Source organism: Castor canadensis, chromosome X (genome assembly GCF_047511655.1).
Source record: "Castor canadensis chromosome X, mCasCan1.hap1v2, whole genome shotgun sequence".
NCBI lineage: Eukaryota > Metazoa > Chordata > Mammalia > Rodentia > Castoridae > Castor > Castor canadensis.
In genome coordinates this window covers 125,363,462-125,375,689 of record NC_133405.1, presented here as the reverse complement: position 1 = coordinate 125,375,689, position 12,228 = coordinate 125,363,462, and the positions used below count along the sequence as shown (strand labels likewise).

The window sequence follows — 12,228 nt, the reverse complement described above, 5'->3', positions numbered from 1 at the left end:
AAAAGTTTTCTGAGAACCCTTAAGAAGGCAAGTCCACTGAGCAAATGGAATTTATTTCCTCCCAGAGGGACTAGTAGATTCACTGTGTCATTACTTATGATTTCTACTGTGGTGACTGAAATCAACCCAACAAGCTTTGTGCACATTTACTGTTTACTGGGCATGATATGAACTCTGTCATAGTTATCACTTCTGTGTGGATGACTTTCCTGTTGTTTCAGGGATGAGCCTGAACACACTACATGTGGAGTATCCCTTATTCAAAATGCTTGGGATCAGAAATGCTTCAGATTTCCAATTTTTTTTATTTGGAGGTATTTTTATTTACCTGATTTCACGGATGGGACCAAAATCTAAACATGAAACTCACTTATGCTTCATATTCAGCTTATATGCATAGCCTGAAGGTAATTTTATACAATATTTTAATAACTTTGTGCATGAAACAGTTTGCGTGCATGAAACCATGAGAAAGCAAAGGTGTATCTCAGTCACCCATGTGGATAATCTGTAGTTGTTTGACTTCATCATCATTCCTGACTTTGAATTTATATGCTACCAATAAGCAACAATTTTCTTAGCCAGGTGCCAGTAGCTCACACCTGTAATCCTAGCTACTCAGATGGCAGAGATCAGGAGGATTGTGGCTCAAAGCTAGCCCTGGTTTGTGAGGACCCGATCTCGAAAAAAAACCCATCACAAAAAAGGGCTGGTGGAGTGGCTCAAGGTGTAGGCACTGAGTTCAAGCCCCAGTCCCGGAAAAAAAAAGTAACCATTTTCTTACACTTAATTCACATATTAAGTACTTAACAATCAAAAATATGCCATACATTGATAGAGTGAAAAAGTGCTGTGTTGAGCATCTGTTCAACTAAGCAACACAGAATCAACTATTATCAGCTGTTAAACAACGATGATGACAAACAACATTATGACTGCAAGTCGTCCCATGAGGTTAGGTGTAGAATCCTCCATTTGTGGTGTCATGTTGGGGTTCAAAAAGTTTCAAATCTTTGAAGCATTTTGGATTTTCAGATTAGGGATGATGCTTAATCCATTATTAGGAGAATGTGATTAAAATCCAAATATGGTCAACAAAGATCTGCTAGCTCTAGTTCTATAAAGAAGTTACTTAATGTCAGGGAAAAGGATAAAGGAGAATGATGGAGAGGATGAATTCAACAATATTGTAACAACTTTTGTAATTGTTGCAATGTACCCTCAGTACAACAATATAATAAAAATAAAAGTTATTTTATGCAGCTTCAATGCTTTGGGACTCTATTCTTTGCACTCTGTATTTCCTGCGATAATGTGAGATGGAGATAGTTTACCTTAATAATTTCTTGGAAGTCCAGAAAGCTGGAAGCTTTAGACACTTCCCCTAACATCAACAATCCCTTGGTGAAGGACTGAATTTTGACATTTTCTAACTGTAGCATGGAAGCCTCAGCAGGAAGATCTTGTGAATTCTCCTTGTGCAATACCTGAAGCCTTTTGGGCTCCCACTGCCTTCTGCAAGGCAGCCTTCAGGCTCTAAGCAGAAGGTGATTTCTTTAGTTTGTCAAGTGACCTGAACCTTGGGGTGAGGGAAGAGGACACTGAAACACTTTCTGGTGGTTAACATGAGCCATCTGTCCAAGAAACATAAGGGCAAGTAGAATCACATTGTAGGTCACTCCACACTCAATGCCATTGTCACTGTTAAAGGCATATCTTCATTTTAAATCAATTTCACCTAATCCATGTCTTTTATCAATGTAGGAAGCCAATGCTGGGTGCCTGATAATTGAGCCCACTTAGCATTTGATCTCCTATTTATGTAGCAAATGTGGAATACCACAAAACAGCCCACATACATTAAGTTACATGAATATCACCCTAATTTGAAGTATTTGAAGGAGGAGAAAAGGAAGCAACTGCCTCAGAGGATACTATTTTCAAATGTATGTTCTTGCTTCCAGGTACATTGAGAACTTGAACTAATGGCTGATAAAGACAAACTCTGGTGCTTGGCTAACAAACCCTTGAAAAAGCGAACGCAAATGAAAATGTTCTAGAATTAGTTGCAATGGCTGCACAGTTTTGTGAATGTTCTAAAGGTCTTTATATATACTTTAAAAGGGTAAGTTTTATGGTATGTGAATTATAGCTCTTTTTTTCTGAAGGTCTCACAAAGGCAGAATTGTTTAAAAATTTTTATTAAGCACACTCAGAAGTAGAATACTCTACAGGGGTCCTGGCTCTTTGCCACGAGGAGCAGTAGCAAAATATTTTGGCCGTTCTCAGTGGCAGAATAGTCTGTCAACCTCCCCAGGGGGATGGAGTCAAAGCCAGCTCTGCCAAGTTCCAACTGTGTCCTTGGGGAAGTTCCTCTCTCGTACCTATTTCACAGCATGGAGAAGCCTTAGGAGCATTCCACATACAGCAGGAACTCAGAACATGTTGCCCATCATTATGGTGCACTCCAGCAGAAGCCTGAAGCTCAGTGAGCAGAGGCCCACTACTCTCTGTCACGCTCCACCTCCTAAGAGCAGGGCATATCCCAGGGCACAAAGCACTTCAAGATCCTTAGAATCAATCTCAAAGCCTTGCATCTCAATTTTGTTAAACTTAAACCTCAAACCATAATTGGTACTCACACTTTGGATTCTTGTGCTATCTTTATCATTTCCTCTGTGACTTCTGTGCCTTTAATTCTTCACTCAACACCCCTATCATAGATTGTAAACTCAGTTGCCCTCAGGAGACACTAAGCTTTTCTACAAGTACAAATAGCAAACCTCCATCCCCATCAGACATTAAATTCTTATGTATCTTGGGTATTTCTGATCTCTATTGCTATTCTAAACTCTATTGCTCTTTCAGTCTACACTTTTTTAATTCTAGGAGTCTTACACATTTTATTATTTGCTGGGGAAATATTCCCTTCTTAAAAACTCATGCTTCTTAGCTTTGTGTTTATTTTCTTATACAAACTGTACAATTCTGCCGGGTGCTGGTGGCTCACACCTGTAATCCTAGCTACTCAGGAGGCAGAGATCAGGAGGATCAAAGTTCCAAGCCAGCCTGGGCAAGCAGTTCACAAGACCTTATCTCGAAAAAACCTACCACAAAAAAGGGCTGGTGGAGTGGCTCAAGGTGTAGGCCCTGAGTTCAAACTCCAGTACCACACACACAAAAAAAACTGTACAATTCTATTTTCAAGTTGCCCAAATGAAATTTCACTGTTTGGGACAAATATGAGTGTACTATTAGCCACTTTCATATATTTAGGTCTTTCTATTTCTGTCTGCTCTAACAACCTTCAGTCAATTTTTAGATATAGTTTGTTATTTCTAGGAAATTTATGGAGTTTTTAGGGGTCTACTTCCTGTTTATTGATAATGTATAAGAAAACCATTGTTTTTTCTTTAGTAGTTGCCTCTCTACCGTGAAATTATTCCACCAGTTTTTCAGTTGTTTCTTTTGGATTTCCTGGGCGGGGGGAAGAATATCTGTAAAGGCTTCTGGTTTCTAATGTTTTGAAGAGTTCTCACTTTCTTTCATAATTGTGCTTCTTGAACAATGCTGAGGAGTGAGGATGTAAGTCAGCCTGTGCTGTGCCCCAATGTAGCAATTTGTTCTTTAGATTTTGTTTGCTTTCTAAATTTAGTTTATAAAAGCACTTGACTAATAGGAAACCTGTATAAAAGATTTAGAATGTTCCCAAACTAGCAATTATTCTTAGGAATGACTAACCACTACTGTAGACCCCATGGTTAGAACTCATATGACATAAGCTACTTCTAATGCTCTGTCAGAGGCTGTTGGCAGAGCTGGGGAGGGCTGTGCTGACTCAGCTTCAGAGATGGCAGCCCAGAAGTTAGATATAAACAAACTGGTCTGGGTTTCACCTTCCTTGAAAATAAGGGCCAACATTCCTACTATAATTTTGTTTAAATGCCAAATTGCTATGTGAAATAGTCTCATAGATTACATCAAGGCTAACTATGTCTTAGTGTATCTGTGGTCACTGGCATCAGTGTTTGTATGAAAGCCTAGCAACTTAACTGTGTTCAGAAGAGCATCATCATGTGCAAGGGATGGGCCATCACTTAAGCCTATATCCACAGCTGGTCCACTGACAAAAGAGGAATTTTTAGTGAGTCTCATAGGGAAAGGACACCCATGCAGGAACTGGAGGTTTTCCCCCACATGGTTTCACAGGCTTAAAAAAGCTACTTTGGTTTTAGCACATTTTTTCATTGAGCTACAGAAACAAACAAAATACTAGCAAGCCATCAGACTCTTCAATGAAAATGTATTTCACATTAAACAGAATGTATACATCATGCAAATGAGGCATCACCACAGTCACAATGGTGTTATGAGGTGTAACAGACCACAATGAAACACTCATCTAGCAAAATAAAGCTATAAGAAAGATGGCCAGGCATTTTTTGAAAGTCAGATCATGCTATCATTTTCTGTGTGCTTGTCATAAAAGGGATTTTCTCCTGGTATTCATCAAGATCAATGGCACTGCATTATTAGTCGCATGTATTTTATTTAGTATATACACATACACAAACATACACAGTTTCCTTAACTAATAAATTCTTAAGTTGTAGCTGGCTATAAAAGCACATGAACAAGAATATTATTGAGACTTCTTTATAGCTCCTGATTGTAAATCTCTCTCATAATTATGGATCTTTCCAAACCCTTTAAGTTGTAAGTCAAACAAAAGTGTCAAAGAAGAAAAAGTCATTTTAATTTGAAAGTCACATTTTACCACAAGAAATGAAATTAAGAAAAACAGTATGATATGGCATAAAATGTGTGAAATATACATTCTAGTGTCATTGTCCCCATTCAGATTTTTTTATGTTAAAGTCTATTAAAGAGACATACCGGGACCAATATGGGGCCCCTTTGTTTCACAGCACTATGACTTTTATTTGTGCATGGTTGGGCAAACATAGGAGTAAATGAAGGAAACTCCCAAAATGGAATAGAAAAACAATAGTAATAACTTGAAAACAACCACCTGCATGTGAGATACATGATTCATGCAGTTGGAAAGTCACTTGATGATATGGAGTGACTATAGTTTGGAAACTTAAGGTGTGACAAAAAAGGGTCCTTGCTTTAGATTTAAATTGTCCATATACACAAGAATATGCCTAACAAAACAGAAATCATTACTCATTGTTTAATTCTTCATTATTCAACCAAACTTACTACTTTAACCCCAAAGAGTAATGTGGGGTAATGGATTTGCAGACAGCAAAGCTTAATAACAAAAAGGCTTCTTGATATTACTTTCCAGAGAAACCTTAGAGGGAGAGAAAATTGCTGAATTTCTTCTGCATCTAAACAAAGAGGGAGATATGCAGCCCAAGTTGAGGACATGTTCAGCTAGAGTTTGAGTAAACATCTAAAATATTTTACAGGAAGAGACATACATCCAAATGTGTTCCAACTCAGGGAATGAGAGTGGTCATAAAGTGAATTTCCAAGCCAACATTACTCAGGTTACTGAGAGAATCACTATGATAATAGAGGATAGGAAGTGCTTTAGCAGCAGCTGAAGCTCATATGTAGAACTTTAAAATGAAACTTTGCTAAAGCCAAACAAGGCCAAAGTCTCAAGGTTTCTATCAAAAGAAGCCAGACTTTGACATACTACCTAGGAATAGTTGCATTCCAATCTAATAATTTGGAATCCAGCAGTTAAGGGCTACAGAAGCTTCTTCAGGTGGCCAGCAGCTCAGATTGGACTCCCAGCAACTTCATGGGTACTCCAAACACCACCTGTGTCAATTTAAAAACAAAATCTGTTGAGACCTATACAGAAACCAAGTATTTTGTGCTTGGTAATTACATTTTTATTGCCACATACAGCATTTCTCAACAGAAGTATTGCAGATTTTGTACAGGACTATTCCACTAGGTGGGTCAAATTTTCCTTGTGTGGTACTTTTCTGAAACCTGCAGATTTTTTTTCTACCCTTGACTGAAGAATGGTACTCTTTATCTGGGAAGAGTGAGCACATAGCTTCAGAAGGTACATATACTAGAACAGTGAGAGAGGAAGGGGATGCCCTCCTAGCCAGCCAGATTGCCCTTGTATCCAAACCTACACATGTTTAATATCTCAAAGTTTTGCCTTCTGAAGATCCTCAGCCTTGGTGACAACAAAGTCCACCAACACATTTCCAAATCAAATGCACTTAGTGGGGGTGGTTATCACCTTTAGTTGAGAAGGATTTGAGAACTAGTGTGTGTGTATATATACACTTTGGGGGGCAGGGGCTTTGCACTTCTTTTTGTTAAAGATGTAGGCAATAAATCTGAGGGCTCATAAATATTCTTCTAAGTTTTGTATATTTTTCTGGTCCTTACTGGACAATGAGGTAAGTAACTAAAGGGAAGCTAATTAAGTTAAGGTATTCTAACAACAAAAGTAACCTCTTAATAAATGCTAAGCCAGGCAACTATCAGGGACAGAATGCTCAGGTGAATTAGTGTTTTAAGTGTCCAAGAAAGCAGCTACTTTTCCAAACCAGGGATATAGTTTACTGTAAAAGCAACCTGTTATGCATTTCTTCCCACATGTCAAAGGACTGCAGGTGCTTTCCCAAGATCTGAGAGAAAGTGATTCTAAAATTCTTCTACATGCAAGAGCTGGAGGTCAGGTGGAAGTAAGTTTACAAAACACAGCAAGCTCAACCATGTGGTCTCTCCATCCCATTACCTCATTTGAGAAATAAAAAGTTTAGACTAAGTCATTTTAGGCATCAAATTTCTGTCAGAGGAGTGCAGCATCATAAAAAGTAAAGTGACAGAAAATGCTGAGAACATAAAAATGTTCTAAAGAGTCTAAAATTATAGGAGCAACAGGAATTATTAACCTATCAAAAGGATTTGTTGACAGATTGTAATTATGTTTTCATTATTCAATAACAAGTCCAAAATTGAAGTAAATCAAAATGTGAAATATGTGTATGTAAGCAAACATGACTGCAGAGTACCCATAGGTATAACTCATAGGTATTCTCACTCAAATGACAAGGGCTGGAGGTATAGTTCAGCCTTGGTTAGTATGCAAGGCCAATGGAGAGGGAGGGAAGGAAGGGGAGAGGAAGGCAGAAGCACTTTGGTAAAAAGAAAGGGTCAATAGTAGGGAAAAGACCTCCTTCAGGACATAAATCTCCCTCACTTTTTCAAACATGATCCAGAATGGGTCAACAGAACAGCAAAATCATGTGGCCCAACACTCATCAATGTATATGAATGATTCTAAACAGAATGTGTGTGGGATGTCACTGAGAAAAACAAAGGTAAGTTCATTTTACTAGCACCATCTTGCAGCATTCTGAAAAATGGTGCTACTTGAGATGGACTTGTCAAACCTTTAGTCAATGCTTGGTCAGCATTCCACCCACAACCTCAAAACAGCAGAGGTAACATAGGAGGGCATGGCACTGGGGGCTTGCATATGAAGGAATTACTTTAAATCCATCTGAATTCTTGGATCTGCTGCAGTATATACCATAATATATTTATGTCTACATTTTTTTTCAAATAAAATTGGCCACCCAGGAGTCTAAGTGATAGTCTATCTTTACACATCCCAGTTAAGGAGTTAATGGATTTAGAGTATCATCAAAAAACCGTACCTTTTGTTAAAGGGAGGTTCTTTTTGTCAACAGAAGGTATTCAGAGTAGTTTCTTGCCCAGGACTGTTAAATCCTTCAATAAGGTTTTGGTTACAGTCATCTAGGCTGAGATTTTCACTGGATCTCTTGGGGAACGTGGGGGGACCAGTGAAATCTAAGATATCTTGAAGTGCTCGGGCATTACCAGTTCCATTTTGGTCCAGAGATACCCCAGGAATCATTTCACTCACTGGTGAAAATTCTGGGATGGAGATAAGCTCTTCTTTGGAAACAGGACTAGAAAAGACAAGGAAGACAACGAGGAAGAGGAGAAAGAACATGAGAACTAAGCACAATATGTTAAAGTACTTCATTCTATTTGTAATATTTTTTTTACTACTCTTCTAGAGAAGATGGGTTTAGAGACAGAGTTTGTGTGTAACGCACTGTACAAAATACAAGTGAATTCAAATCAGGGAAGGTGTGGGCACAAGGCCACTGTAGTGAGAACAAAGGAAGGAGACTGGGCAGGGCTGTGAAGGCCCAGTTCACACTGCCCAAAAGAAACACCCGCAGGCATCAGCATTTTACTACAGAGAAGCAAGTCCCTCCCAGAGCTTTCAGGATGGGACATTAAAACCAGAAAGCAAATGCTAAAAGTTCAAAGCGGGTCAGCAAGGGCACTAATTAACTCTGGGGCTGTTGGGGCTGCCTTTATAGCAGTCTGCCCTGGGTAAGCTGTTTTTCCTGCCCCGGCCTCAGTTTCCTCTCCTGTAAAATTGGAAGAGCAGTGATTTCTTCCTCCTAGGGTTCCTGTGAGTATACAAATGTGCCCATGTTGCCAAGAGCTCATTTGGAGCCACCCTAAGTGCATGCTCAGTTAAGGCTGGGGGATGAGGGTATCATTAACAAGGACCCCACTGCCAACCTAGGTACCTACAAAGCAAATCTCACCCACTGCCTCCTCTGTAAAGCCAGGTTTCCAATTCACCCTGACTTATCCAGCTGTGCCCAACCAAGCCTTGTTTTCTCCTTTTCTCTCCTTTCCTTAGAGGTGGAAGGAATTTCACTGCTGTTGTCTGCTATGGGCCTAGCAAAAATGTGTAAACCCAGGCACAGAAGAAGGGTAGGCTGGAACTGAGGGACTGTCCCCAGGAGTCTCTTATAACCAGAGTAAAGCTATTTCCAGGCTCTTCTTTTCTTCCTTGAGGAAATCCAGAAGAATCTAGAAAAACCAGTTGAACTGCAGAAGCTCAGATGTTCCACCTCCCTCACACTTGAGCCCAGTTAAGGGGCAGCTGCTGACCTAACACCTCTTGTTGTGTGTGAAGCCCAGGCAAAATGCAGAAACACCCTGCTCCATCTGCATGGGAAGAGAATGTCACTACAAGCTTGGGTGCATCATGAATCACTCCTCTAAGGGAGAACTCAGTGTGCAAAAAAAAAAAACCCCTTCACTTTCTTGAACCATGGCCAATGGTGCTATGTCTTATTCTCTCCCATCCCCCACCCAAAGACATAAAATAAGCACAGCTGGCTTAACATAGGGGTGGGGATATATTGTGTTAACCCTTAAGACTGCTTCAGTTGTTTTCTGCTGGTGGCAGGGCGGTACCAGTTAGGGAAGGCTATCATGATGGTGGTTGTTGGGGTTAAGGGAGACCCAGGCAAGGACTGAGTGGCCCTGCTATCAATGTATACCAGACTTGCTCTATTGGAGATGGGGCTGTTGTAGGATGTTGGGTTTTCACATATCTGGCTCAAGCAGTGTGGGTGAGTGGGATATTTATAATCAGTGTGTAATAGGAACCCCACACGTCAACCTGCATCCCCAGAGAAAGTAGCAAACTCATAGATAAGGAGAGAATGGTAAGCTCTGGCAGGCTGGCGCTATGGTAGAGTATTATAAAATACTGTCATACTATCCTGACTCAGAGAGCCACTCCCTACTCCAACTGCCCTATTCAAGACTATGTGCTCTCTTCAATGCCTCTGCCTCAATCCCATGCCAATTAGTTGTTTTGTCTAGGATTAATTTGCCAAGCATATTAATTAATTAGCTAATTAATTAATTCCTTAGGTTTTTAGTATCTGGAAGCAAATTAGTTCCTTTATCAAGTCTCCAATGACAAACTTACTTAAATATGAGGCTCTGCACCCAAGTTTTTGTCTTTGTGTGTGGGTGTGGAGGGGAACAACTGCAATCTGAACTCAGGGCTTCTTCACACTTGCAAAACAGGAGCTCTACTGCTTAAGCCACACTTCCAGTCCTTATAAATATGAAACTCTAGAGACAGGGGACCCTGTTAGTGACCGGGCCAGATCCCCTTTACCAGCAAGTACACCCATCTGCCAACCTCAGGGAGCTGGCTGCTAAAGACTCACAGTTGTTACCCTTTCTCCAGGACAAATTTGTTAAGTTGATAGGAGCCTCTACAGCCACAATTAGTCCTGCATCCCCTATTCTGGGAGGGAGGGGTGATTCCACAGGGAATGACTAATGAATATAGTGGTATAAAAGCCGCCTGCCTTTATTTCAATAAGACAACTCTATGGTGAAAATTCATCCTCCAGATAGTTCTTGTGGGATTGTCTGAGAATACATCCTTGCTTGGTGCGTTCCCTCTCTCCCCTTCTTTCAGAAAAACTTCTCTGACAATCCTCCCCCAATAAATCCCATGCAAGAAACCCTGTCCTAGGCTCTGCTTCTAAGATGCCCAACCCAAAACTCTAGTGTTACACCACAGACAGCTTCTCTATGTCAATCAAACCTGTTTTAGGTAATTTGATTGATGAGGAAACAAACTAAAATACTGGCAGTGTTTGAAAAAGAGACAAAGATTAAATGCCAAAAAATTTAACATACCTCACATCCATAGACTGAACTTCTTCAGTTGAATCATCCAGACTGTTTGATTTCCCATCAAGGGCATCCAGATGAACAAGTCCCCCAACCGGTTTAAGCCCATTAGAGAAAATGTCTCGGGGAAAAGTTTCTGGGGCAGCATGTTCAACACCATTCACTTCTTGGCAGGTATTCAATCCATTGATTTCTAATCAAGAACACAAAGTCCTCAAGTAAATAAAAAAATATCCAAAACAATGAAATAATGGGAAACACAAAGCAAGGGAGTTAACTTAATCCTCTGTTCACCAGTAATGCACTATCTTTTGTGAATAGAACCAACAATAACCCCATCTAATCACCTTCATACAGAGAAGAAAGGACAAATCACATTATCAGTGTCTATAGGGCCTTGGTAGAAGAACAGAGTGAAGTCTGAATAACACTTGAAAGCATCCTGGGCCAGCAGAGAACATGGATTATTAGGGTAACCAAAGAAGTCAGTGGTTTACCAAATGGAGCTGACAGGCTCTGTGACGCAAAGATGCCCCAGGAAGTGAAACTGCTGACAGCCACATTGTTGGGACCCAGGTGTGCTTTCCCCTGTGGGAAGCTTTACTAGTTCTCACTGCTGAAAGAAAGAACTCAAGCACTAGACCTCACACTCACCTATTTTGTTGGGGCCAACTGGTTTTGTTTTATTTTCCACATATATGATAGGCTGAATCTCCACTTTAGGGTCTTCTTTCTGAAAACAAATAGAAGGTATATGAAAAGAGGTAAGGGTGATATTATATAGAAAAACAAGTGCTTTTTAAAAGCACCAGGGAGGGTTGGTACCAGGGAGGGTTGGTGGAGTGTCTCAAGCAGTAGAGTGCCTGCCTATCAAGTGTGAGGCCCTGAGTTCAAATCCCAGTAATATAAAATCAATAAATAAAAACATACAAACAAACAAATAAATAAGAGCACCAGGGAATAGTCAGAGCTCTGCTAAGCCATCTACAGGAACAGGATGAATCTATTTTTTTTCTGGCTATTTCTCTCTCTGAGATCTACAACTTCACTGAATGTATTCTGCTGCTCTTTTCTATTCAGCACATAATGGTCATCTGGATTATTACCTTGACTTCTAGAGACACATCACTCTTCCTTGTTCTCTTCATGATTTCATCTATTCTCTGCAAACCAAAATAAAAATAAAGTAATAGAAAAACATAACAAAGTAGTTGGGTCTATAATGCAAATTCATGGTTCTTCAGAAAACTTGTAAAAGATAAATATCAGTAGAGGATAACAAGTATAGAAAGGTTTTCCATATGTTCACATCTGGCCCTATAAACAAGGTCAGATGAAGTGTACTAGTATATATCTAGAAATACCATTCAATTTATATCCCATCTTTTTCCTTCCTTTCCATAAGTTCTCTATATATCAACAGATCACTGCCTGCCATTGGAGAGGATCACCCTATAGAAAGTTAAGTTGAGGTATAGCTTAGGAGGGAAGGCCACAGGCTGGACTCCTGGTTTGTAGACCTACAGCAATATAAGACCTATGTTGGGCCTAGGACACCATAAGAATAGACCTTTAAAATCAGCCACCTTAAACCCAACTTGATACATAGGTACATTAAGTTTAAAAGGACTAAACACTCCAATTAGAATACAAAGACTTGCTGGGCTTGGTGGCTCACATCTGTAATCCAAGCTAAAATGAGAGATCAGGAGAATCATAGTT

At 39.9% G+C, this 12,228-nt stretch overlaps 1 protein-coding gene across 10 annotated transcripts in view; it reads right to left on the bottom strand.

The window, feature by feature from the left end:
* Nucleotides 1–4,274: 4,274 nt before the first annotated feature.
* The window catches only part of Map7d2 (MAP7 domain containing 2), a 126,985-nt gene continuing 119,031 nt past the window's right edge, over nt 4,275–12,228 (bottom strand). For 8 of the 10 annotated variants that reach the window (XM_074064463.1, XM_074064465.1, XM_074064470.1 and 5 more), the window contains 5 exons: nt 11,613–11,669; nt 11,161–11,239; nt 10,513–10,699; nt 7,668–7,943; nt 4,275–5,799 (listed from right to left, as the gene is read on the bottom strand). In XM_074064463.1, coding sequence (XP_073920564.1) covers nt 7,694–7,943; nt 10,513–10,699; nt 11,161–11,239; nt 11,613–11,669 — 573 coding nt within the window. In that variant the 3' untranslated portion in view covers nt 4,275–5,799; nt 7,668–7,693. The remainder of the gene's footprint in view (nt 5,800–7,667; nt 7,944–10,512; nt 10,700–11,160; nt 11,240–11,612; nt 11,670–12,228) is intronic. The other 2 variants (XM_074064467.1, XM_074064471.1) reach the window with 1 other exon arrangement.